General features: G+C 47.9%; 1 protein-coding gene across 5 annotated transcripts in view; it reads left to right on the top strand.

Moving 5' to 3' along the window:
- The window catches only part of SNX29 (sorting nexin 29), a 1242095-nt gene that overhangs the window by 189622 nt on the left and 1026882 nt on the right, over positions 1–25591 (top strand). For all 5 annotated transcript variants that reach the window (XM_063934344.1, XM_063934341.1, XM_063934342.1 and 2 more), the window contains 2 exons: positions 11387–11480; positions 20499–20581. In XM_063934344.1, coding sequence (XP_063790414.1) covers positions 11387–11480; positions 20499–20581 — 177 coding nt within the window. The remainder of the gene's footprint in view (positions 1–11386; positions 11481–20498; positions 20582–25591) is intronic.

Genomic DNA, 25591 nt, shown 5'->3' with positions numbered 1-25591 from the left:
CTGATAAGTTCAAGCGTCAGAAGGTGGCTTAACAAGTTTTACCTCACTCTGATCACCTAGTGGATATACGTCAGGAACCCTGGGAAAACCCGGGTACGAAGTTTGTGCCTCAAAAGAAGATGCTGGCTCGCTATCCCCTCACACCAGAGCTAAGAATTGGGAAACGCCTCCTCCAGTAGACTCACATGTGGCTAGGATGGTGGTTTCCTCAGCTCTACCTGTCACTACCGTCACGTCTCTAAAAGAGCCTACGGATAAACGTGTGGAGGGTTGTCTTAAAGCGATTTACACCCTCACGGGTGCTGCACAAAGGCCCACTATTGCAGCAACATGGGCTGCAGAGGCTATTGAAGCATGGGCCTTGGAGTTAGAAGCTGAAATCTCTTCTGACCATGCTAGACAATGCTTGTCATATATTGTCACAGCTTCTCGCTATATTAACGAGGCGGCTTCTGATGCCGGTATCCTAGCAGCCAAGGCCTCTACTACGTCAGTCCTGGCTCGCCGGATATTGTGGCTGAGATCCTGGTCTGTGGATCTGGACTCTAGAAAAACCCTGGAGGTACTCCCTTTCAAGGGAGATATTCTGTTTGGGGAGGACTTAAATAAGATAGTGGCTGACTTGGCTACTGCCAAAACTGCCTGTCTGCCAAGTACCGCTCCTTCTGTGTCGAAGGCTAAAGGTACTTCCTTTCGCCCCTTTCGTCCTTCAGGTAAAGCAAAAGGTCAGGCGTACAACAAGCAGGCCCGCACTTCCAAGCCTGGTAAGCCAAAGCCAAAAAGAGCCTGGGCGGCCCGTCAGCCAGCTTCCAAGGCCGATAAGCCTGCCGCATGACGGGGCGGGCCTCCCCCTGGGGGATCCCAGGGTGGGGGGCCGGCTTCTAGGGTATACCCAGGAATGGTTGAAGACCACTTCAGATGCCTGGGTACGGGAAGTCATCACTCGAGGTTACGCCATTGCCTTCAAAAACCGACCCCCTCATCGATTTTGCCAGACAGACAAACGTTGGACCAGACAAAGGCAAACACTCTGCATTCGGTGGTACAGACCCTCCTGGATACAGGAGTCGTAGTACAGGTGCCTCTTGCGCAGAGGAGCCGGGGGTACTATTCTCCGCTGTTTCTAGTCCCGAAACCGAATGGGTCCTCCCGACCCATTTTCAACCTCAAGGCATTGAACAGGTTTGTGAAGGTTTCTAAGTTCCGTATGGAAACCCTTCACTCTATAGTTATGGCTTTGGAACCTGGGGACTACATGGTCTCCCTGGACATACAGGATGCTTACCTGCATATTCCTATAGCAGCGTCACATCAGCAATACCTGAGGTTTGCTATTGGCAACCTCCATTACCAGTTTTGGGTGTTACCTTTTGGTTTAACAATGGCTCCGCGAGTCTTCACCAAAGTAATGGCGGTGATGACGGTGGTACTCCGCCATCAAGGGGTCAGGATACTGCCTTATCTGGACGACTTGTTAGTCCTGGCAAATTCCCCAGAACTTCTCCTACGTCATCTAGATATGACGGTCCGGTTTCTACAAGCCCACGGGTGGCTCATCAACTGGAAGAAATCCTCCCTGATCCCTGCTCAGAGCATGGTGCATCTGGGAGCGCTATTGGACACTCACAACCAGAGGTTGTTCTTGTGTCAGGAGAAAGCCCTGAAGCTTCAGGACAGGATTCGTTGCTTCCTTTCTCGTCCCCAAGTGTCGATACATTCGGCGATGCAGGTGCTGGGCCTCATGGTATCAGCATTCGACATGGTGGAGTATGCCCAATTCCATTCTCGCCCCCTCCAGAGGCTGATTCTAGCCAAGTGGGACGGCCTGCCTCACCGGATCAGGTCTCAAATGATCTCATTGACTCCGGAGGTCCGTCTGTCGCTGCTCTGGTGGCTCCAGGACCAACAATTGTGCAGGGTCCGTCCCTTCAGGATATCCAACTGGGTCCTGTTGACGACAGATGCCAGTCTAAGAGGTTGAGGCGTGGTGCTGGAGCAACACTCCCTTTGGTGTCGGTGGACCAAGGAGGAGTCACTCCTCTCAATCAACATTCTGGAATTGCGGGCGGTCTTCAATGCATTGATCCTAGCCCGGCATTTAATTCACAACCGTCCTGTTCAAGTGCAGTCGGACAACGCCACCACAGTGGCTTACATAAATCATCAAGGCGGCACTCGAAGCCGTCTGGCAATGAAGGAAGTCTCACGGATTCTACATTGGGACGGAACGCCATCTACCGGCCATATCGGCAATCTTCATTCCGGGAGTCCTGAATTGGGAAGCGGACTTTCTCAGTCGTCAGGACTTGCATGCCGGCGAGTGGGGCCTCCATCCAGAAGTGTTTCAACTCCTAGTGGAAAATTGGGGTCTTCCAGACGTAGATTTGATGGCGTCTCGACACAATCACAAGGTTCCGGTCTTCGGAGCAAGGACAAGGGATCCTCAAGCAGCATTCGTGGATGCGCTGGCGGTGCCGTGGAGGTTTCGGCTGCCGTACGTGTTCCCTCCGGTGTCACTCCTGCCCAGGGTAATTCGGAAGTTCAAGCAAGAAAAAGGAATTCTGCTTCTCATAGCTCCAGCGTGGCCCAGACGGCACTGGTTCTCAGACCTGCAGGACCTATCGTCGGAGCGTCCAATTATACTTCCACAACGCCCAGACCTCCTCGTTCAGGGCCCCTGTGTCTACCAGGACCTAGCCCGGCTGTCTTTGACGGCGTGGCTCTTGAAGCTTCCGTCTTAAGGGCCAAAGAGTTTTCTGAGGCGGTCATTCAAACTATGTTGCGGGCCCGGAAACCGGCTTCGGCTCGGATTTACTATAGGGTCTGGCATTCTTACTTTGTTTGGTGTGCATCTAACGATTATGATGCTTCCAAGTTTAGTATAGCCAAGTTGTTGGCTTTTCTTCAGCAGGGCCTGGACTTAGGCCTACGTCTGGCCTCCCTCAAGGTTCATATTTCTACCTTGTCAGTGTGGTTTCAGAGAAAAATTGCGACCTTACCTGATGTGCATACCTTTACTCAGGGTGTGTTGCGTATCCAACCTCCCTATCTCCCGCCTGTGGCTCCTTGGGACTTGTCGGTGGTTTTGGAGGCGTTACAAGAGTCTCCGTTTGAACCTCTTGGTTCAGCTGATCTTAAGTGGCTTTCCCTTAAGGTGGTGTTTCTGCTGGCTATTGTTTCAGCTAGAAGAGTGTCGGATTTCGATGCCTTGTCCTGTAGTTCCCCATATCTGATATTTCACCGTGACCGGGCGGTTCTTAGGACTCGTCCCGGATATTTACCTAAGGTGGTTTCCTCGTTCCACCTTAACCAGGAGATTGTGGTTCCGGCACTTGTTTCTCCTGATCTGTCTCCCAAAGAGAAGTCTTTGGATGTGGTATGGGCTCTCCGTATCTATGTGAAGAGAACTGCTTCCATTAGGAAATCTGATTCTCTCTTTGTACTGTTTGGATTTCACAAACGGGGCTGGCCTGCTCACAAGCAGACTTTGGCCAGATGGATTAGAATGGTGATTGCACATGCTTATGTGAGGGCTGGTCTGTCAGCTCCTGCTCACATTACGGCCCATTCTACTCGGTCTGTTGGACCTTCTTGGGCGGCCCGCCGTGGTGCGACCCTTGAACAATTGTGCAAGGCGGCTACGTGGTCATCAGTGAACACGTTCATAAGGTTCTATGTCTTCGATGCTACCGCTTCCCAGGATGCTTCCTTTGGACGCCGAGTTCTTGTGCCCGCTACAGTGTGTCCCCTCCCATAAGGAACTGCTTTAGGACATCCTTATGTCTATCCTTGTGGAGCCCAGTGTACCCCGCAGTAGAAAACGAGATTTATGGTAAGAACTTACCTTTGTTAAATCTTTCTGCGAGGTACACTGGGCTCCACAAGGCGCCCACCCTGACGCACTTAGCTTCTTTGGGTTGGTATGGCATTAGCCGCTGACACTTCTCCTGTCGTGAGAGTGCGGTATATGTGGCTACTAACCGTTGTCTCTTTTCCTGCTACTGCATTGGGCTGGTTAACTAAAAACTGAGCTCCTGTGCAGGGAGGCGGGGTTATAGAGGAGGCAGCACTGTGCATTCTGGGAACAGTCAAAGCTTTGAGCCTGTTGGTGCCTCGGATCAAGATCCTACTCTACACCCCAATGTCTATCCTTGTGGAGCCCAGTGTACCTCGCAGAAAGAGATTTAACAAAGGTAAGTTCTTACCATAAATCTCGTTTTCCAGAGCTGGTGGAGTATAGGACATGCCCAGAAAATATGGAAGATGTTGTCCACCTCCGCACAGTTCCTCCAACACAATTGGGACACTGTAGGCCAGATCCTATGCAGCTTAGCGGGGGTAAAATAAAGGCCATGTAGCAATTTAAAGTGCATTTGAATATGGTTGGTTCATTTGGACATAGTTTGTGATGAAAGGTAAATCAACTCCCATTGTTGTTGGGTAAATGAACAGTTAAGATCCACTTCCCATTGGAGTTGAGTGGATGTTTTAGTCACACTCTCAGAGCTGTACTCCATAGCATTCCAGATTCTTATAGAACCCTTGGAATTACCAGCTGTGATTCTCGCTAAGATGGTGGGGGGTGGCAAGATCATTGGACCTGAAGACCGTAATGAGCTGGCTATCCAATGGGCAATACGATAGTAGGAAAACATTTCACTAGCTGGGAGGTCATACTGAGCTTGTAGAGTACTAAATGGAGTAATTGTTGTACCATCTACCAATACCACATAATATCCACTTAGAAAGATTCAGATCTAGGATAAGGCTCGATAGGGCAGATAGTGACAGTTTACGAGAAGGGAGAGAAACATTTTTAGAAGAAACAACCAATGTATCCCACGCCTTATAGCAATTTGTGGTAGCACGTGAGGTAATGTGTGAGATCAGTCTCTGTTGGACCTGAATCCACAAAAGATCAGACAACGGGGTATGTGCACCCAGCTGTTTCTCTAGATCTACCCACTGTTTCCTGCCTGCGAGTAAGGACCAGTCACTTATTTGTGCTACAAGGCAAGCAAGTTGCTATTTCTTTAAGTCTGGCACCTCAAGAGTTTAGGGTTTCAGGTGCATGTATGTTCACTCCACACAATGATTTATGTGTAACTTTACTGCACTATGGGTGTTTTTACCATTGGTGTTAGAGCAGACATGTCCAAACTGTGGCCCTCTAGCTGTTTAGAAACTATACATCCAATCATGCCCTGACACAGCTTTAGCATTCTCTGACAGCAAAACTGTGTCAGGGCATGCTGGGATATGTAGTTTCACAACAGTTGTAGGGCCGCAGTTTGGACATGCCTGTTTTAGAGGATAACTCATTATATATTACTGAATATCACAGCAATACAAAATAATGTGCTTCCATGAATTTCTTGTATGTGCAACACATGTCTGCACAGATTTATATTAAAAATAAGATTTTACTTACCGATAAATCTATTTCTCGTAGTCCATAGTGGATGCTGGGGACTCCGTCAGGACCATGGGGATTAGCGGCTCCGCAGGAGACAGGGCACAAAAATAAAGCTTTAGGATCAGGTGGTGTACACTGGCTCCTCCCCCTATGACCCTCCTCCAAGCCTCAGTTAGGATACTGTGCCCGGACGAGCGTACACAATAAGGAAGGATTTTGAATCCCGGGTAAGACTTATACCAGCCACACCAATCACACCGTACAACTTGTGATCTGAACCCAGTTAACAGTATGACAACGTAGGAGCCTCTGAACAGACGGCTCACAACAAGAAAAACTCGATTTTTTTGTAACAATAACTATGTACAAGTATTGCAGACAATCCGCACTTGGGATGGGCGCCCAGCATCCACTACGGACTACGAGAAATAGATTTATCGGTAAGTAAAATCTTATTTTCTCTAACGTCCTAGTGGATGCTGGGGACTCCGTCAGGACCATGGGGATTATACCAAAGCTCCCAAACGGGCGGGAGAGTGCGGATGACTCTGCAGCACCGAATGAGAGAACTCCAGGTCCTCTTTAGCCAGGGTATCAAATTTGTAGAATTTTACAAACGTGTTCTCCCCCGACCACGTAGCTGCTCGGCAGAGTTGTAATGCCGAGACCCCTCGGGCAGCCGCCCAGGATGAGCCCACCTTCCTTGTGGAATGGGCCTTGACAGATTTAGGCTGTGGCAGGCCTGCCACAGAATGTGCAAGTTGAATTGTGCTACAAATCCAACGAGCAATCGTCTGCTTAGAAACAGGAGCACCCAGCTTGTTGGGTGCATACAGTATAAACAGCGAGTCAGATTTTCTGACTCCAGCCGTCCTTGAAATATATATTTTCAATGCCCTGACAACGTCCAGCAACTTGGAATCCTCCAAATCGCTAGTAGCCGCAGGCACCACAATAGGCTGGTTCAGGTGAAACGCTGACACCACCTTAGGCAGAAAATGAGGACGCGTCCGCAGTTCTGCCCTGTCCGAATGGAAAATCAGATATGGGCTTTTATACGATAAAGCCGCCAATTCTGACACTCTCCTGGCTGAAGCCAGGGCCAGTAGCATGGTTACTTTCCATGTAAGATATTTCAAATCCGGCGATTTGAGTGGCTCAAACCAATGGGATTTGAGAAAATCCAAAACTACATTAAGGTCCCACGTAGCCACTGGGGGCACAACCGGGGGCTGTATATGTAGTACTCCTTTTACAAAAGTCTGGACTTCAGGAACTGAAGCCAATTCTTTCTGGAAGAAAATCGACAGGGACGAAATTTGAACCTTAATGGACCCCAACTTGAGGCCCATAGACAATCCTGTTTGCAGGAAATGTAGGAATCGACCCAATTGAAATTCCTCCGTGGGGGCCTTCCTGGCCTCACACCACGCAACATATTTTCTCCAAATGCGGTGATAATGTTGTGCAGTCACCTCCTTCCTGGCTTTAACCAGTGTAGGAATGACCTCTTCTGGAATGCCTTTTTCCCTTAGAATTCGGCGTTCAACCGCCACGCCGTCAAACGCAGCCGCGGTAAGTCTTGGAATAGACACGGTCCCTGCTGAATCAGGTCCCGTCTTAGAGGTAGAGGCCACGGATTTTCCGTGAGCATCTCCTGAAGTTCCGGGTACCAAGTTCTTCTTGGCCAATCCGGAGCCACGAGTATCGTTCTTACTCCCCTTTGCCGTATAATTCTCAGTACTTTGGGTATGAGAGGCAGAGGAGGAAACACATACACTGACTGGAACACCCACGGTGTTACCAGAGCGTCCACAGCTATTGCCTGAGGGTCTCTTGACCTGGCGCAATACCTGTCCAGTTTTTTGTTGAGGCGAGACGCCATCATATCCACCTTTGGTTTTTCCCAACGGTTCACAATCATGTGGAAGACTTCTGGATGAAGTCCCCACTCTCCCGGGTGTAGATCGTGTCTGCTGAGGAAGTCTGCTTCCCAGTTGTCCACTCCCGGAATGAACACTGCTGACAGTGCTATCACATGATCTTCCGCCCAGCGAAGAATCCTTGCAGCTTCTGCCATTGCTCTCCTGCTTCTTGTGCCGCCCTGTCTGTTTACGTGGGCGACTGCCGTGATGTTGTCCGACTGGATCAACACCGGCTGACCCTGAAGCAGGGGTTTTGCCAGGCTTAGAGCATTGTAAATCGCTCTTAGCTCCAGTTTATTTATGTGAAGAGACATCTCCAGGCTTGACCATACTCCCTGGAAGTTTCTTCCCTGTGTGACCGCTCCCCAGCCTCTCAGACTGGCATCCGTGGTCACCAGGACCCAGTCCTGTATATCCGTGGTCACCAGGACCCAGTCCTGTATGCCGAATCTGCGGCCTTCTAACAGATGAGCACTCTGCAACCACCACAGAAGAGACACCCTTGTCCGTGGCGATAAGGTTATCCGCTGATGCATCTGCAGATGCGATCCGGACCATTTGTCCAGCAGATCCCACTGAAAAGTTCGTGCGTGGAATCTGCCAAATGGGATTGCTTCGTAAGAAGCCACCATCTTTCCCAGGACTCTTGTGCATTGATGCACAGACACTTTTCCTGGTTTTAGGAGGTTCCTGACAAGTTCGGATAACTCCTTGGCTTTCTCCTCCGGAAGAAACACCTTTTTCTGAACCGTGTCCAGAATCATTCCCAGGAACAGCAGACGTGTTGTCGGGGTCAACTGAGATTTTGGAAAATTCAGAATCCACCCGTGTTGTTGCAGCACTACTTGGGTTAGTGCTACTCCGTCCTCCAGCTGTTCTCTGGACCTTGCCCTTATCAGGAGATCGTCCAAGTAAGGGATAATTAATACGCCTCTTCTTCGCAGAAGAATCATCATTTCGGCCATTACCTTGGTAAAGACCCGAGGTGCCGTGGACAATCCAAACGGCAGCGTCTGAAACTGATAATGACAGTTTTGCACCACGAACCTGAGGTACCCTTGATGTGAAGGGCAAATTGGGACATGCAGGTAAGCATCTTTTATATCCAGGGACACCATAAAGTCCCCTTCTTCCAGATTCGCTATCACTGCTCTGAGTGATTCCATCTTGAACTTGAATTTTTGTATGTACAGGTTCAAAGATTTCAGATTTAGAATAGGTCTTACCGAGCCGTCCGGCTTCGGTACCACAAATAGCGTGGAGTAATACCCCTTTTCCTGTTGTAGGAGGGGTACCTTGACTATCACCTGCTGAGAAAACAGCTTGTGAATGGCTTCCAATACCGTCGCCCTGTCTGAGGGAGACGTTGGCAAAGCAGACTTTAGGAACCGGCGAGGGGGAGACTTCTCGAATTCCAACCTGTAACCCTGAGATACTACCTGCAGGATCCAGGGGTCCACCTGTGAGCAAGCCCACTGCGCGCTGAAATTCTTGAGTCGACCCCCCACCGTTCCTGAGTCCGCTTGTAAAGCCCCAGCGTCATGCTGAGGGCTTTGCAGAACCCGCGGAGGGCTTCTGTTCCTGGGAAGGAGCTGCTTGCTGCCCTCTCTTACCCTTTCCTCTGCCTCGGGGCAGATATGACTGTCCTTTTGCCCGCTTCTTATAGGACCGAAAGGACTGCGGCTGAAAAGACGGTGTCTTTTTCTGTTGGGAGGGGGTCTGAGGTAAAAAGGTGGATTTCCCGGCAGTTGCCGTGGCCACCAAATCCGATAGACCGACGCCAAATAATTCCTCCCCTTTATACGGCAATACTTCCATATGCCGTTTGGAATCCGCATCACCTGACCACTGTCGTGTCCATAAACTTCTTCTGGCAGATATGGACATCGCACTTACTCTCGATGCCAGAGTGCAAATATCCCTCTGAGCATCTCGCATATAAAGAAAAGCATCCTTTAATTGCTCTAAAGTCTGTAAAATACTGTCCCTATCCAGGGTATCAATATTTTCAGTCAGGGAATCCGACCAGACCACCCCAGCACTGCACATCCAGGCTGAAGCGATGGCTGGTCGCAGTATAACACCAGTATGTGTGTATATACTTTTTAGGGTAGTTTCCAGCCTCCTATCAGCTGGATCCTTGAGGGCGGCCGTATCAGGAGACGGTAACGCCACTTGTTTTGATAAGCGTGTGAGCGCCTTATCCACCTTAGGGGGTGTTTCCCAGCGCGCCCTAACCTCTGGCGGGAAAGGGTATAATGCCAATAACTTTTTTGAAATTAGCACTTTTCTTTCTGGGTTAACCCACGCTTCATCACATACATCATTCAATTCCTCTGATTCAGGAAAAACTACAGATAGTTTTTTCACCCCCCACATAATACCCCTTTCTTCACCGTCGACACTAGATTCAGTGTCCGTGTCTGGGTCTGTGTCGACCGACTGAGGTAAAGGGCGTTTTACAGCCCCTGACGGTGTCTGAGACGCCTGGGCAGGTACTAACTGGTTTTCCGGCCGTCTCATGTCGTCAACTGATTTTTGTAATGTGCTGACATTATCACGTAATTCCATAAACAAAGCCATCCATTCCGGTGTCGACTCCCTGGGGGGTGACATCACCATTACCGGCAATTGCTCTGCCTCCACACCAACATCGTCCTCATACATGTCGACACACACGTACCGACACACAGCAGACACACAGGGAATGCTCTATTGAAGACAGGACCCCACTAGCCCTTTGGGGAGACAGAGGGAGAGTTTGCCAGCACACACCCAAGCGCTATAATATATATGGGAACAACCCTATATAAGTGTTGTATCCTTATAGCAGCTTAAATATAGTAATATCGCCAAAAAAAGTGCCCCCCCTCTCTGTTTTACCCTGTTTCTGTAGTGCAGTGCAGGGGAGAGTCCTGGGAGCCTTCCTCACAGCGGAGCTGAGCAGGAAAATGGCGCTGTGTGCTGAGGAGAATAAGCCCCGCCCCCTATTTCGGCGGGCTCTTCTCCGGAGTTTGTGAGATCTGGCAGGGGTTAAATACATCCATATAGCCTCAAGGGCTATATGTGATGTATTTTTTAGCCATAAAAAGGTATTATACATTGCTGCCCAGGGCGCCCCCCCAGCGCCCTGCACCCTCCGTGACCGCTGTGTGAAGTGTGCTGACAACAATGGCGCACAGCTGCAGTGCTGTGCGCTACCTCAGGAAGACTGAAAAGTCTTCTGCCGCCTGCTTCTGGACCTCTTCCAACTTCGGCATCTGCAAGGGGGGTCGGCGGCGCGGCTCCGGGACCGGACTCCATGGCTGGGCCTGTGTTCGATCCCTCTGGAGCTAATGGTGTCCAGTAGCCTAAGAAGCCAATCCATCCTGCACGCAGGTGAGTTGACTTCTCTCCCCTAAGTCCCTCGATGCAGTGAGCCTGTTGCCAGCAGGACTCACTGAAAATAAAAAACCTAAAAACTTTTTCTAAGCAGCTCTTTAGGAGAGCCACCTAGATTGCACCCTGTTCGGTCGGGCACAAAAACCTAACTGAGGCTTGGAGGAGGGTCATAGGGGGAGGAGCCAGTGCACACCACCTGATCCTAAAGCTTTATTTTTATGCCCTGTCTCCTGCGGAGCCGCTAATCCCCATGGTCCTGACGGAGTCCCCAGCATCCACTAGGACGTTAGAGAAATATATATATACTCACGGAATACATCTGGATCCAATGCAGAGATTACAAAGGTGGTGTATTCCAGTGAAACAGAAATAATTCTGCCTACTATATACAGTAAATGCGTGTCTGAAAATCACAGAGACAATCAGAAAAAGTAATGGATTTAATAAAAAGCTGCTGAAGTATCTAATATCTACCCCATCTCTATGAAACCATGAAAATGAAATACAACTATCAAAGCCCCCTTGCACTTCTGTCCTAGGTATATTTTAGTTAGCCCTTAACCCTGTGTAGCACATACATCTCTGGTCCACAGGCCATGTAATACATTTAATCTTTGTGATAACATTAGTTACTTGTTCTGATTTTAAACCTTTCTTACCATAGATTCCACTATGGATAATTTGCAGTATTCTGATGAGAATGAGAGTGCTGCCTTTGCTGTAGAGCTGGCTCAGAGAGGATCAGACATCCAGTTCAGGTATGTAACACAGCTGTGTATATGCATTTTAATTTCATGTCGTTTATTACAGTGTTTGTGATGAATTTGTACTGTGATTTCCTTTGTTAGCTCTTATTACTGATGTACAGTTATGGTTGTGTACTAATGTGGTGCAAAACTGCAAATGCCAGTGACAGCCAATCACAAATGTGGTTTCTTTAGCCTAACAGATACGGGACCAATCAGAGATTAGGGAATCCATGTCATTATGGCACTTAATAATATTAGGTGTAAAGGTGATGCAAATGCAGCTATCAGATATATAGAAGGATGTATAATTCCCCTAAAAAATATATTTAAAAAGAATATTGCTTGATTGTATGTATGCACACCAAAAAGCAAAGTCTCAACTATTCACAATTTCTCTTACGTCCTAGAGGATGCTGGGGACTCCGTAAGGACCATGGGGAATAGACGGGCTCCACAGGAGACATGGGCACTATAAAGAAACTTTAGAATGGGTGTGCACTGGCTCCTCCCTCTATGCCCCTCCTCCAGACCTCAGTTTGATACTGTGCCCAGAGGAGACTGGGTGCACTACAGGGAGCTCCCCTGAGTTTCTCTGAAAGTAAGAATTTTGTTAGGTTTTTTATTTTCAGGGAGCCCTGCTGGCAACAGGCTCCCTGCATCGTGGGACTGAGGAGAGAGAAGCAGACCTACTTAAATGCTAGGCTCTGCTTCTTAGTCTACTGGACACCATTAGCTCCAGAGGGAGTCGGAACGCAGGGCTCCCCTCGCCGTTCGTCCCGGAGCCGCGCCGCCGTCGTCCTCACAGAGCCGGAAGATAGAAGCCGTGTGAGTATAAGAAGATAGAAGATTTCAGAGGCGGCAGAAGACTTCAGATCTTCGCTGAGGTAATGCGCAGCGGTAACGCTGCGCGCCATTGCTCCCACACACAACACACAAGGCAGGCACTGATGGGTGCAGGGCGCAGGGGGGGTGCCCTGGGCAGCAATTTTAAACCTCTAGGACTGGCCAGACATTATATATAGGCTCTGAGGGCTGTATATAGAAAACCCCCGCCAGTTTTTAAAGAAATCGAGCGGGACCGAAGCCCGCCGCTGAGGGGGCGGAGCTTGATCCCTCAGCACTAACCAGCGGCATTTTCTCCACAGCACACCGCTGAGAAGCTGGCTCCCCGGACTCTCCCCTGCTGAACATGGTGACAGAGGGTTTTAAAGAAGGGGGGGCACATAATTTGGCGCAGTTGATATACCATAAAAAGCGCTATATATATCTGGGATTTTTTTCCCAGGGTCATTGGCGCTGGGTGTGTGCTGGCATACTCTCTCTCTGTCTCTCCAAAGGGCCTTGTTGGGGAACTGTCTCCAGATTAGAGATTTCCCTGAGTGTGTGGGGTGTCGGTACGTGTGTGTCGGCATGTCTGAAGCGGAAGGCTCTTCTAGGGAGGAGGTGGAGCAAATGAGTGTGGTGTCTCCGTCGGCAACGCCGACACCTGACTGGTTGGATATGTGGAATGTTTTAAATGCAAATGTGAATTTATTACACAAAAGGCTGGACAAAGCGGAGTCCAGGGAATGTACAGGGAGTCAAGCCCTGACTTTCACTATGTCGCAGGGACCGTCTGGGTCTCAAAAGCGCCCACTATTCCAAGTAGTAGACACTGATACCGACACGGATTCTGAATCCAGTGTCGACTACGATGATGCGAAGTTGCAGCCAAGGTTGGCAAAAAGTATTCATTATATGATTATTGCAATAAAAGACGTGTTGCATATAACAGATGACCCCTCTGTACCTGACAAGAGGGTCCACATGTTTAAAGAAAAGAAGCCTGAGGTTACTTTTCCCCCTTCACATGAGCTAAACGAGTTGTTTGAAAGGGCTTGGGAAACTCCAGACAAAAACTGCAGATTCCCAAAAGGATTCTTATGGCGTATCCTTTCCCGACTAAGGACAGGATACGGTGGGAATCCTCCCCAAGGGTGGACAAAGCGTTGACACGCTTATCCAAGAAGGTAGCGCTGCCGTCTCAAGATACCGCAACACTCAAGGATCCTGCTGATCGCAGGCAGGAAACTACCTTGAAGTCAATTTACACACATACTGGTACGTTACTCAGACCGGCGATAGCGTCGGCTTGGGTTTGTAGCGCTGTTGCAGCTTGGACAGATACCTTATCTCAGGGGTGGGGAACCTCAGGCCCAAGGGCCGTATAAGGCCCTCAAAGCCACTTAATCCGGCCCGCCCAGGCTCACCTAAATGAGAGGAAATGCTGAGCGTCCGCTGAGATTTTACCACCAGCGGGCGCCCGGCTCCTCAGCAGCAGCCGGAGGCAGGAGCTCACTCCTGAGCTGCAGCTTCTGGCTCAGGCAGTGCATATGTGTGGCTGTGCGGCGCTATGGGAGAGACGTCATGACATCTCTCCCATAGTTTCGAGGAGAGGGAGGGAAGCGGTCTGGAAGCAGGAGCAGGGCTGGTGAGCATTGTGGGTTTTTTCTTTTAATGCGTGTGTGTAAGCGGCACTACTAGGGGGCATATTTAATGGGGCATAACTACAGGGGGCATACTTAGTGGGGCATAACAACTGACGGGGCATATCTAATGGGCCAAAACAACTGACAGTAGGCATTTGTAATGGGGCATAACAACTGACTGGGGGCAAATCTAATCAGGCATAACAAGTGACTGGGGGCATAACTACTGACTGGGGGCAGGCTAATTTTTAAGTTGATAATTTTTGTATGGCCCCCGAAGGATTTTATAAATATCCAAATGGCCCTTGGTAGAAAAAAGGTTCCTCACCCCTGCCTTATCTGCTGATATTGATACGCTGGACAAGGAAACCATTCTGTTGACCCTGGGTCATATTAAGGATGCTGTCCTATATATGAAAGATGCTCAGAGAGACGTTGGCCTACTGGGTTCCAGAGCCAACGCTATGGCAATTTCTGCTAGGCAAACCCTATGGACCTGACAATGGACGGGTGATGCCGACTCGAAGAGGCATATGGAGGTTTTGCCTTACAAGGGTGAGGACTTATTTGGGGAAGGTCTCATGGACCTGGTTTTCACAGCTACTGCAGGTAAATCAACTTTTTTGCCTTATGTTTCCTCACAGCCTAAGAAAAAGCCTCATTATCAGATGCAGTCCTTTCCGTCGCATAAATACAAGAGAGTACGGGGATCTTTCTTTCTTGCCAGAGGTTAGGGCAGGGGTAAAAAGCTGCCAACTACAGCTAGTTCCCAGGAGCAGAAGTCCTCCCCGGCTTCTACAAAATCCAGCGCATGACGCTGGGGCTCCGCTGAGGGACTCCGCCCCAGTGGGGGCATGTCTTCGACTTTTCAGCCACGTCTGGATTCAATCACAGGTGGATCCCTGGGCAATAGACATTGTTTCCCAGGGTTACAAGCTGGAATTCGAAGAGGTGCCTCCTCGCCGGTTTTTCAAATCGTCCCTACCAGCTTCTTCCCCGGAGAGGGAAGTAGTTTTAAATGCAATTCAAAAATTGTGTCTTCAACATGTGGTGGTCAAAGTTCCACTGCTTCAACAGGGGACGGGGTACTACTCGTCCCTGTTTGTGCTCCCGAAACCGGACGGTTCGGTCAGACCGATTCTGAATTTAAAATCCTTAAACCTATACTTGAAAAGGTTTAAATTCAAGATGGAATCGCTCAGAGCGGTCATCGCCAGCCTGGATGGGGGGGGGGGGGGGGGATTATATGGTGTCCCTGGACATAAAGGATGCATACCTTCATGTCCCCATATATCCTCCTCATCAGGCGTTCCTGAGATTTGCTGTACAGGATTGTCATTACCAATTTCAGACGTTGCCGTTTGGGCTTTCCACGGCCCCGAGGATTTTCACCAAGGTAATGGTGAAAATGATGGTGCTCCTGCGCAAGCAGGGAGTCACAATTATCCCGTACTTGGACGATCTCCTAATAAAAGCGAGATAGAGAGAACAGTTGCTGAACAGCGTATCACTCTCACTGAGGGTGTTGCAGCAGCACGGCTGGATTCTCAATCTACCAGTGTCGGTCCATCAATGCACTCGAGTTCTGGGAAAGATGGTGGCATCTTACGAGGCCATTCCCTTTGGCAGGTTCCATGCGAGGACCTTTCAGTGGGACCTTCTGGACAAGTGGTCCGGGTCACATTTACATATTCATCAGATGATCTGCCTGTCCCCCAGGGCCAGGGTATCACTCTTGTGGTGGCTGCAGAGTGCTCACCTTCTAGAGGGTCGCAGGTTTGGCATTCAGGACTGGGTTCTGGTGGCCACGGACGCGAGCCTCCGAGGATGGGGAGCAGTCACACAGGGAAGAAACTTCCAGGGTCTGTGGTCAAGCCAGGAGGCTTGTCTACACATCAACGTACTGGAATTGAGGGCCATATACAACGGCCTACGTCAAGCGGAGAATTTTCTTCGCGGCCTACCGGTTCTGATTCAGTCAGACAACATCACGGCAGTGGCTCATGTAAACCGCCAAGGCGGAACAAGGAGCAGAGTGGCAATGGCGGAAGCCACCAGAATTCTTCGCTGGGCGGAAAATCATGTAAGCGCTTTGACAGCAGTCTTCATTCCGGGAGTGGACAACTGGTAAGCAGACTTCCTCAACAGACACGATCTCCATCCAGGAGAGTGGGGACTTCATCAAGAAGTTTTTGCAGAAATTGCAAGTCAGTGGGGACTGCCTCAAATAGACATGATGGTGTCATGCCTCAACAAAAAGCTCCAGAGGTATTGTGCCAGGTCAAGGGACCCTCAGGCGGTAGCAGTGGACGCCCTGGTGACTCCGTGGGTGTTTCAGTCAGTCTATGTGTTCCCTCCTCTTCCTCTCATCTCAAAAATATTGAGAATCATAAGACGAAAAGGAGTACAGGCAATTCTCATTGTTCCAGATTGGCCTCGAAGGGCCTGGTATCCGGATCTGCAGGAAATGCTCACAGAAGATCAGTGGCCTCTTCCTCTCAGAGAGGACCTGTTGCAACAGGGGCCCTGTCTGTTCCAAGACTTACCGCGGCTGCGTTTGATGGCATGGCGGTTGAACGCCGGATCCTAGCTGAAAAGGGCATTCCGGATGAGGTCATTCCTACTCTGATAAGGGCTAGGAAGGAGATGACAGCGAAACATTATCACCGTATCTGGAAGAAGTATGTGTCTTGGTGTGAGACCAAGAATGCTTCTTCGGAAGAATTCCATCTGGGCCGTTTTCTCCACTTCCTACAGACTGGAGTGAATTTGGGCCTAAAATTGGGTTCCATTAAGGTACAGATTTCGGCCCTGTCCATTTTCTTTCAGAAGGAATTGGCTTCTCTACCAGAAGTCCAGACTTTTGTGAAGGGAGTGCTGCATATCCAGCCTCCTTTTGTGCCCCCAGTGGCACCATGGGACCTTAACGTGGTGTTACAGTTCCTTAAGTCCCACTGGTTTGAGCCTCTTCAAATCGTGGAATTAAAGTATCTCACTTGGAAAGTGGTTATGTTGTTGGCCTTGGCATCTGCAAGGCGGGTGTCCGAATTGGCGGCCTTGTCTCACAAGAGCTCCTATTTGACCTTCCATGTGGATAGAGCGGAGTTGAGGACTCGTCCTCAATTTTTGCCTAAGGTGGTTTCTTCAGTTCATATGAACCAACATATTGTGGTGCCTGTGGCTACGAGTGACTTGGAGGATTCCAAGTCCCTGGATGTAGTCAGGGCCTTAAAAATCTATGTAGCCAGGACGGCTCGAGTTAGGAAAGCAGAGGCACTGTATGTCCTGTATGCAGCCAACAAAGTTGGCGCTCCTGCTTCGAAGCAGACTATGGCTCGCTGGATCTGTAACACGATTCAGCAGGCTCATTCTATGGCAGGATTGCCGTTAACAAATTCGGTAAAGGCCCATTCCACTAGGAAGGTGGCCTCTTCTTGGGCGGCTGCCCGAGGCGTCTCGGCTTTACAGCTTTGCCGAGCAGCTACCTGGTCAGGTTTAAACACTTTTGCAAAGTTCTATAAGTTTGATACCTTGGCTGATGAGGACCTTGCGTTTGCTCAGTCGATGCTGCAGAGTCGTCCGCACTCTCCCGCCCGGTCTGGAGCTTTGGTATAATCCCCATGGTCCTTACGGAGTCCCCAGCATCCTCTAGGACGTAAGAGAAAATAAGATTTTAAACCTACCGGTAAATCTTTTTCTCCTAGTCCGTAGAGGATGCTGGGCACCCGTCCCAGTGCGGACAACATTCTGCAAGACTTGTCTATAGTTATTTCTTGCATAAGGGTTATGTTACAGTTTTGTTCAGTCTTTGACTGATGCTGTTCTGTTTCATACTGTTGACTGGTTCGTATATTCCAGGTTATACGGTGTGGATGGTGTGGGCTGGTGTGAATCTTGCCCTTGGATTAACAAAATCCTTTCCTCATACTGTCCGTCTCCTCTGGGCACAGTTTCTCTAACTGAGGTCTGGAGGAGAGGCATAGAGGGAGGAGCCAGTGCACACCCATTCTAAAGTTACGTTATAGTGCCCATGTCTCCTGTGGAGCCCGTCTATTCCCCATGGTCCTTACGGAGTCCCCAGCATCCTCTACGGACTAGGAGAAAAAGATTTACCGGTAGGATTAAAATCTTATTTTATTATATATTTATTCTAAAGAAAACATTTAAACAAATAAATCACAATAAATTCACATCAATCAGAGCTTCATGCTGTTTGATTTATATGGTTACTGGAGTTTTGTACCATATCAGTAAATCAGTCACGCCATGGTTCTTTGTTTGACCAAAATTCCATTAGTATACATTGCTGTGCCCCACTGGGTTATATATATATATATATATATATATATATATATATATATAGATCAGTCTGTGTAATGTCATATATAATGTTTGCAAGTGCTTTAAATCCCTTCAATGCTAAGGACGAGTGGGACTCATCATCAGCACTGCAGGGATACAAATGGAGAGGAAAGCTTACCTTAAAATTATAATTATACTGTAAGTTTAGTGGGTACTGCATAATTACTGGTATTGATGTTATGTGACCAGCCCAAAAAATGCTGAAATAGTCTTAACAGCAAAGGAGTTGGAGTTAAGTGTTAAACTTGGTTACCTTAGTGATTAGTCATATTTGTTCCTCTTCAGCAAAGCACAACTAGTTTAGTTTGCCTAATAAGAAACCATGGGGGTCATTCCGAGTTGTTCGCTCGCAAGCTGCTTTTAGCAGCAGTGCACACGCTAAGCCGCCGCCTACTGGGAGTGAATCTTAGCTTATCAAAATTGCGAACGAAAGATTAGCAGAATTGCGAATAGACACTTCTTAGCAGTTTCTGAGTAGCTCCACACTTACTCGGCATCTGCGATCAGTTCAGTGCTTGTCGTTCCTGGTTTGACGTCACAAACACACCCAGCGTTCGCTCAGACACTCCTCCATTTCTCCAGCCACTCCCACGTTTTTCCCAGAAACGGTAGCGTTCTTTCACACACTCCCATAAAACGGCCAGTTTCCGCTCAGAAACACCCACTTCCTGTCAATCACACTACGATCACCAGAACGAAGAAAAAACCTTGTAATGCCGTGAGTAAAATTCCTAACTGCATAGCAAATTTACTTGGCGCAGTCGCACTGCGGACATTGCGCATTAGCGACTAATCGCTCCGTTGCGAGAAAAAAATAACGAGCGAACAACTCTGAATGACCCCCCATGTTATTAACTGGAAAAATGGTAAGGGTTTGCTCATTGTGTTTGGCACAAAAACCGTTGTATATACACTGGGCATGTACACTGGAACACTTGTGTTCCACTTGCAGAATCTTTTTCAGACTTGTTATTTATGATGCAGAAGGCAGATCCTTGCAAAATGAATAGTTTAAAACTGCTGTTTATTAACACATTGGCAAGAGAAAGTGTAGATAGATATAGTACCAGCCAATCAGCCCCTAACTGCCAAGTAACAGGCTGTGTTTGAAAAATGACAGGGTCTGATTTGTTGGTGCTTATCGCTCTCCACTTTATCTCTATCCTGGGTTTAATCTCCCCCTTATTACTCTGTTGGACCAAAATATTGTATCTTGGAGCTCTTACAAAAATGAATAGTCTCGTGTGTTGACATTCCTGCAAAATGAAGTCTTGTATTTAAATTCATTTGAGTAGGGTGAAAAACATTTTTTGGATTCCTTCTTCAAGATGAGATGCATAGAGGTCCATTTAAAGTTAGTTAAGTTAGATACAGGGGTAGCCAACCCTGGTCCTCAAGAGCTACCAACAGTTACCATTTTCCATGTCTCTTCACAGAATCACAAGTTATGTAATTAGCTCATTCTGTAGATCTTTTAAAATGTGTAATTGAGTAATGAATCCACCTATGCTACTGCTAGGTGAGCTGTAAAACGTGAACTGTTGGTAGCTCTCGAGGACCAGGGTTGGCTACCACTGACTTAGAACATCATGTAACCAATTGGAGATTTAGAATTCTACTGTAACACAGAAAAGAATGGCTGAAACAAGGCCAACATGTAGTCAATCTAAGGAGCTATAAATCAAGAAGAAGACTGTTGTGTCAGTCAGCCCTCTGTGTGGCATAATGTTGTTGGACCAGTGTGTTGATTCTGCCATGTGGGGCCTGCTTCTCTAATCACAAGGCTCCAAAATCACACAAGACGAGGAACTGCTTTTTGTACACCTCTGTGTTTCTCCCTTCTGTAAATGACCCCCTTTGAGCCTTATTTCTTCATACTAGTGTACAAGTGAAGATGACTGCCATGACCAAAAAATGAGAGCAGGGCTGCAGCCATCACAATTACATGTAGTTCATGTTTCAGAGACACCTTTGTGGTTTAATGCTTGTGTAAGAGTTCCACTTTTATTTTCGGATTAAAATAAAATATTGCTACAATTGAAAGCAGCAAATTTGAGTTCATTAAAGCATTAAGGGCTAGCATCCAAGCATAGTCACTACATTGAATACAGGAATTCAGAAGTGGTTTTCATCATCAAAACAATGGCTATGTTAGCTTTTCTGTATTCCCCATTGTAACTCCATCTTTCACATACAGCATGGACGCCAGTCCTCCCGCTCCTGTGACTACAATGAGTAGCAAACTGCCTGCAGCACAAGAGCCAGACTCAATGACAGTTAGTAAGTATGGATGATCTTTGCCCCCCCCCCCCCCCCCCTCTGTTTAATGTCAGTTAATACTGTATAAATGAAAATATGTACTTCATTAGCTAATGGCGTTCTACTCAGTTGCTATTTAAAGGGAAATCATGAATCCCAGGTTGTTACTATTCTAAAAGTAGACAAGAAAAAAAAATATTTGTACCTCATATAAAAAGTTTCCAGTCCCTATGTACTGGGAAGATTCAAATGGATATTCCTTATTTGACTTAATTGTAGACCTGGTTTGGTGCCTAATGCAAAGATATTTATAGCTACAATACTTTTTATATTTACACAAAAGATTCACTACGACAACTTACAAGGGTGTAGCTATAGTAGGTGCAAGGTGTGCGATTGCTATGGGTACTAGAGGCTTAGCAGGGCTGGACCCAGGCTATAAAGTTGCATACCAATTTATCAGATTTGCCTGCTAAGCAATTGGGTCTGATTCGTTTCCCAGCCTGAATTGTGTGACATTGCATTTTCGGTGAGAGGTGTGTGTAGTGGATGTTGTAATAGTAAGGGTTCACTGTAATGTGGCATCATCTGAACTGGAGGCCACTGTAATGTGGCACAATATGGACTGTAGGGCACTATAATGTGTAATAATCCTATCTACTCATTGTAATGTGAAGGGCACTTAAATGTTACATAATAAGAACTGGGGCACTTTAATGTGACACAATATGACATGGAGGCGCTATAGTGTGGCATAATATGAACAGGCACACTGTAATGTATCATAATTTGAACTGGAGAGCACTAATATGGCATAATATGAACTGGGGACACTCATAATACGAATAACTGAGTTGCATAATGTATACTGGCCAAGGCCATAACTAGATATGTGCGGAGTGTGCCACTGCACATGGCGCTGCAGGGTAGGGGGGTCGCTGTTGTCTGCACTTGTCAATTATCTGTTTTAATTACTTTCACTTGTAGCTTCCCCTTTTTTTTGAAGCCCAGCATCTCTAGACCACCCCGTCTCCTTCCCCCACCACTTCCGTCGCTAATACCTATAAAACATTCATGAACTTAACTTGAGAGCTCTTTGTTATTCAGTGACACTGTCCTTTATTACGTTTCAAGATGCTGACATGTCCGGGACTCAAATCCATTGCCTGTGGCATAGCAGTCAGACACTCTATTCATGGAGCTACTGTATCTGCCCTTACATAGATAGGTATAATTCTCTAGCATTGACTTATATATCTATTTGAAGTTAACCTTGTACTTTATGAAGAAAAATTATCAGCATTGCAGCTTAGCAGATCTATGCAGTGTGTGGCTGCAAGGGATTGTACGTGCGGCTGCTCGGTTGCAATGCTGATGATTTTTTTTACAAAGTGCAAGTAGTGTTCAATAAATGTTTGTGTACAATATTTATTTCTGCAGCGGGGTACATTGGTTTCCACAGGGAAACATCGGGGTGTAGAGATGGATCTTGATCCAGGCACCAACAGGCTAAAGCTTTAGACCAGTGTTTCCCAATCACGGTCCTCAAGGCACACCAACAGTCCAGGTTTTAGGGATAACCATGTTTGAGCACAAATGGTTCAATCAAAATAACTGAAGTACTAATTAAATCACCTGTGCTCAGGTATGGTTATGCTTAAAAACTGGACTGTTAGTGTGCCTTGAGGATCGTAGTTGGGAAACGCTGCTTTAGACTGTCCCAGGATGCATTGGGTCCTCCTCTATAACCCCGTCTCCAGGCACTGTGAGCTCAGTTTCGAGTTGGTGCTTGCAGAAACCCTGCAACCCTGAAAAGCTTTTAGAAGACTTCAAGGGCTGCAGCACTTACATGTCAGGATGACATTCTGTGCTGCGGCTCCGTCACCTCCCCAGCTGCGTTGCATACTCCAACTGGCTCTGTTCCCGGGTACTTGCGACGGAGACGCTCCGGCTCTAGGCACACGGTCGCGGACGCTCTCCTGGTTCGTGTGGCTGCTACTGAAGGGAAGAGGTAAGAGCGTCCCCCAGGCTGGACCCGCCATTAAATCGCATTCCGGTCGCAGTCTAAGGAGACGGACTGCGATGCTGGCGTTGACACTGTAACAGAGCAGGGACCCCACTATATCCACCAGGGCATAGGAGTACAGGTCGGATAAATAAATATCCTCTCTATTAAGACTCCATAGTACCAGGTGGTGAGGACCAGCATAGGGAAGAAGGCGCTTGACCTGTAGCTCCGCCCCTAGCTCCGTGCGCCATCTACTGCTGGTGTTCCCACCCTGGAGTTGCCTCACACTCTCCCTCACTCCTTGACTGAGACGCTGGGCGCCATCTGCTATGATTAGCTGCGACTGGTCTCCGGGACTGCAGGGCAAGGTGTCCTCTATAAATCCGCCTTTACATCAGCGCCGTGATTTTACAGACACTTAAGTATTCTACATGTCACTATTAAGACAGTGTTAGTTTAGAATAAGTGTACCTGTGCCAGAATATATTGTACGAGTATTCTGATATATACATCCGGTCTCGGACCGCGCATTGTTATACATAGATTTTATATATATATACTAGTCCAGTGCAGTTTTATTGTCTTACTAAAATAATCATTTGCATTGTCACTGTGACTGTGTGTGCCTGTATCTGCTGTGTGGATTTCACTTTCAGTGTATCCCAGCTTTAGCTATCACTGTATTCTGTACCCTAAGGAACTAGGTGCGTCTGGGTCACATATATAGTGCTTCACAGTATTTACCGTCAAGTGTATTCTACTGTGTACTCAGTCACATAATACCGGATTTATTCGCTGGTGTTGTGTACTGTGTACGCAGTCACATAGTACTGGATTTAGACGCTGGTGTTGTGTTCTGTGTACGCTGTCACATACTATGGGATTTATTCGCTGGTATTATACTCTGTCTAGCTGTATCGTACTCATACGCTCTGCGGTTACATTCACTTAAATGTCTAACACAAAGGGCGGGAAATCCACAGACGCTCCTGTATCATGCAGCGCATGCGCCAGGGATTTGCTCGAGGGGAAAGCTTTGTATGACGGTCTGTGTACTATACATCTCCCAGTCAGTCCGCAGCTCCTGTAACCAATCAGGAGCCACCTTGGGTGGCGTTTTCAACTATGCTAAATATGCTTGTGACACGCCTCACGCCCCCTATGGGACCTCCTGTGTCATTGCAGACACATATTGTCCCTTTGGTAAATCCGCCTTTGGCGAATAATTTATCTACCCAGTTGCAGCAATTGAATCAATCTTTAGTTAGACGTAAACCTACCCCAAGTCACTCTCGTGTCAAGGGGTCATCTAAGCGGGCCACTTCCTCCTCATAATCCACTAATCTCTCAGAAGATTCTTCTGATGAGGATGGGGAGTATACTGACCCGTCAGATACTAATACAGCTGCTTCTGAGAGGGAATCTACTATTCAGGTTGATGTCCCTGATTTAGTGGTTGCTATTAAGCAGATCCTACAAATCACTGATGATGAGGATTCCACTACAGTTTCTAAGAAACCTGATAAGTTTAAACGTCAGAAGGTAACTAAAACATTATTACTGCATTCTGACCATTTAATAGACATACGTCAAGAACCCTGGTCTTCGCCAGAAAAGATATTCTCCCTATCTAAAAAGATGGTAGCTCGTTATCCTCTCCCTTCTGAGTTGTGTAACAAGTGGGAAAATTCACAGCCGGTGGATTCCCATGTCACCCGTCTTGTGGTGCCATCTACTCTGCCTGTCACCACTGTCACCTCACTGAAGGAACCAACAGATGGAGGGTTGCCTGAAGTCTATTTACTCCCTTACAGGTGCTGTACATAGACCCACTATAGCAGCCTCCTGGGCTGCAAAAGGAATTGAAGCATGGGTTCAGGCATTAGAGGAAGAGCTGCCTCAGGACATATCTGACACTGCCAGACAATACCTGTCTCATTTTATCACCGCCGCCTATTACATTCAGGAGGCATCCTCTGAGGCAGGTGTGTTGGCGGCCAAGGCATCGACTACGTCCATCCTGGCTCACCATATTCTGTGGTTGAGATCGTGGAAAGTGGACCTGGACTCCAAAAAGACCTTGGAGGTACTCAATTTTAAGGGAGACATCCTATTTGGGGAAGAGCTCATTAAGATTGTGACTGACTTAGCGGCTGCTAAGACTGCATTTCTCCCGAATACTAATCCTTCTGCACAGAAGGCAAAAGGTACCACTATTCGCTCCTTTCGGCCTCAAGGGAAAGCAAAAGGTCAGACATTCCCGAGACAATCTCGTGCTCCCAAAACCACCAAGCCCAAGGCAAAACAATCCTGAGCCGCCCGTCAGCCTGCTTCTAAACATGACCAACCTGCCGCATGACGGGGCGGGCCTCCCCCTGGGGGACCCCAGGGTGGGAGGCCAACTTCTGCGATTCACCCAGGTCTGGTTAAAGACCACTTCAGATGCATGGGTGCGAGAAGTTGTCTCTCACGGGTACACAGTCTCTTTCAAGAGATGTCCCCCTCACCAGTTCAGCACAACGGTTATCCCTGCGGATCCGTTGAAGGCGCAAGCTTTACAACTGGTTGTGTGCTCCCTCCTGGATACAGGTGTGGTAGCGCTGGTACCTCTGTCCCAGAGAGACAGAGGATACTACTCGACCCTGTTTGTAGTCCCGAATCCCAGTGGGTCTTTCCGGCCTATACTCAACCTCAAATCACTGAACAAGTTTGTGAGAGGTTCCAAGTTCCGTATGGAAACGCTGCTTTCAATTGTTCTGGCCATGGAACCCGGAAACTATATGGTATCCCTGGATATACAAGATGCTTACCTGCATATTCTTATTGCCATATCGCATCAGCAATATCTGTAGTTTGCTACTGGCAACCTCCACTATCAATTCCAGGCTCTGCCGTTTGGAATGGCAACGGCCCCTCGGATCTTCGCCAAGGTTGTGGCCGTGATGACGGCTCATTTCCGTCGTCAGGGAGTCAGAATTCTGCCATATCTGGATGACTTGCTGATTCTGGCAAACTCCCAAGAT

Source organism: Pseudophryne corroboree, chromosome 7, assembly GCF_028390025.1.
Source record: "Pseudophryne corroboree isolate aPseCor3 chromosome 7, aPseCor3.hap2, whole genome shotgun sequence".
In the NCBI taxonomy this organism is placed as follows: domain Eukaryota; kingdom Metazoa; phylum Chordata; class Amphibia; order Anura; family Myobatrachidae; genus Pseudophryne; species Pseudophryne corroboree.
This window is presented reverse-complemented; position numbering and strand designations above follow the sequence as displayed.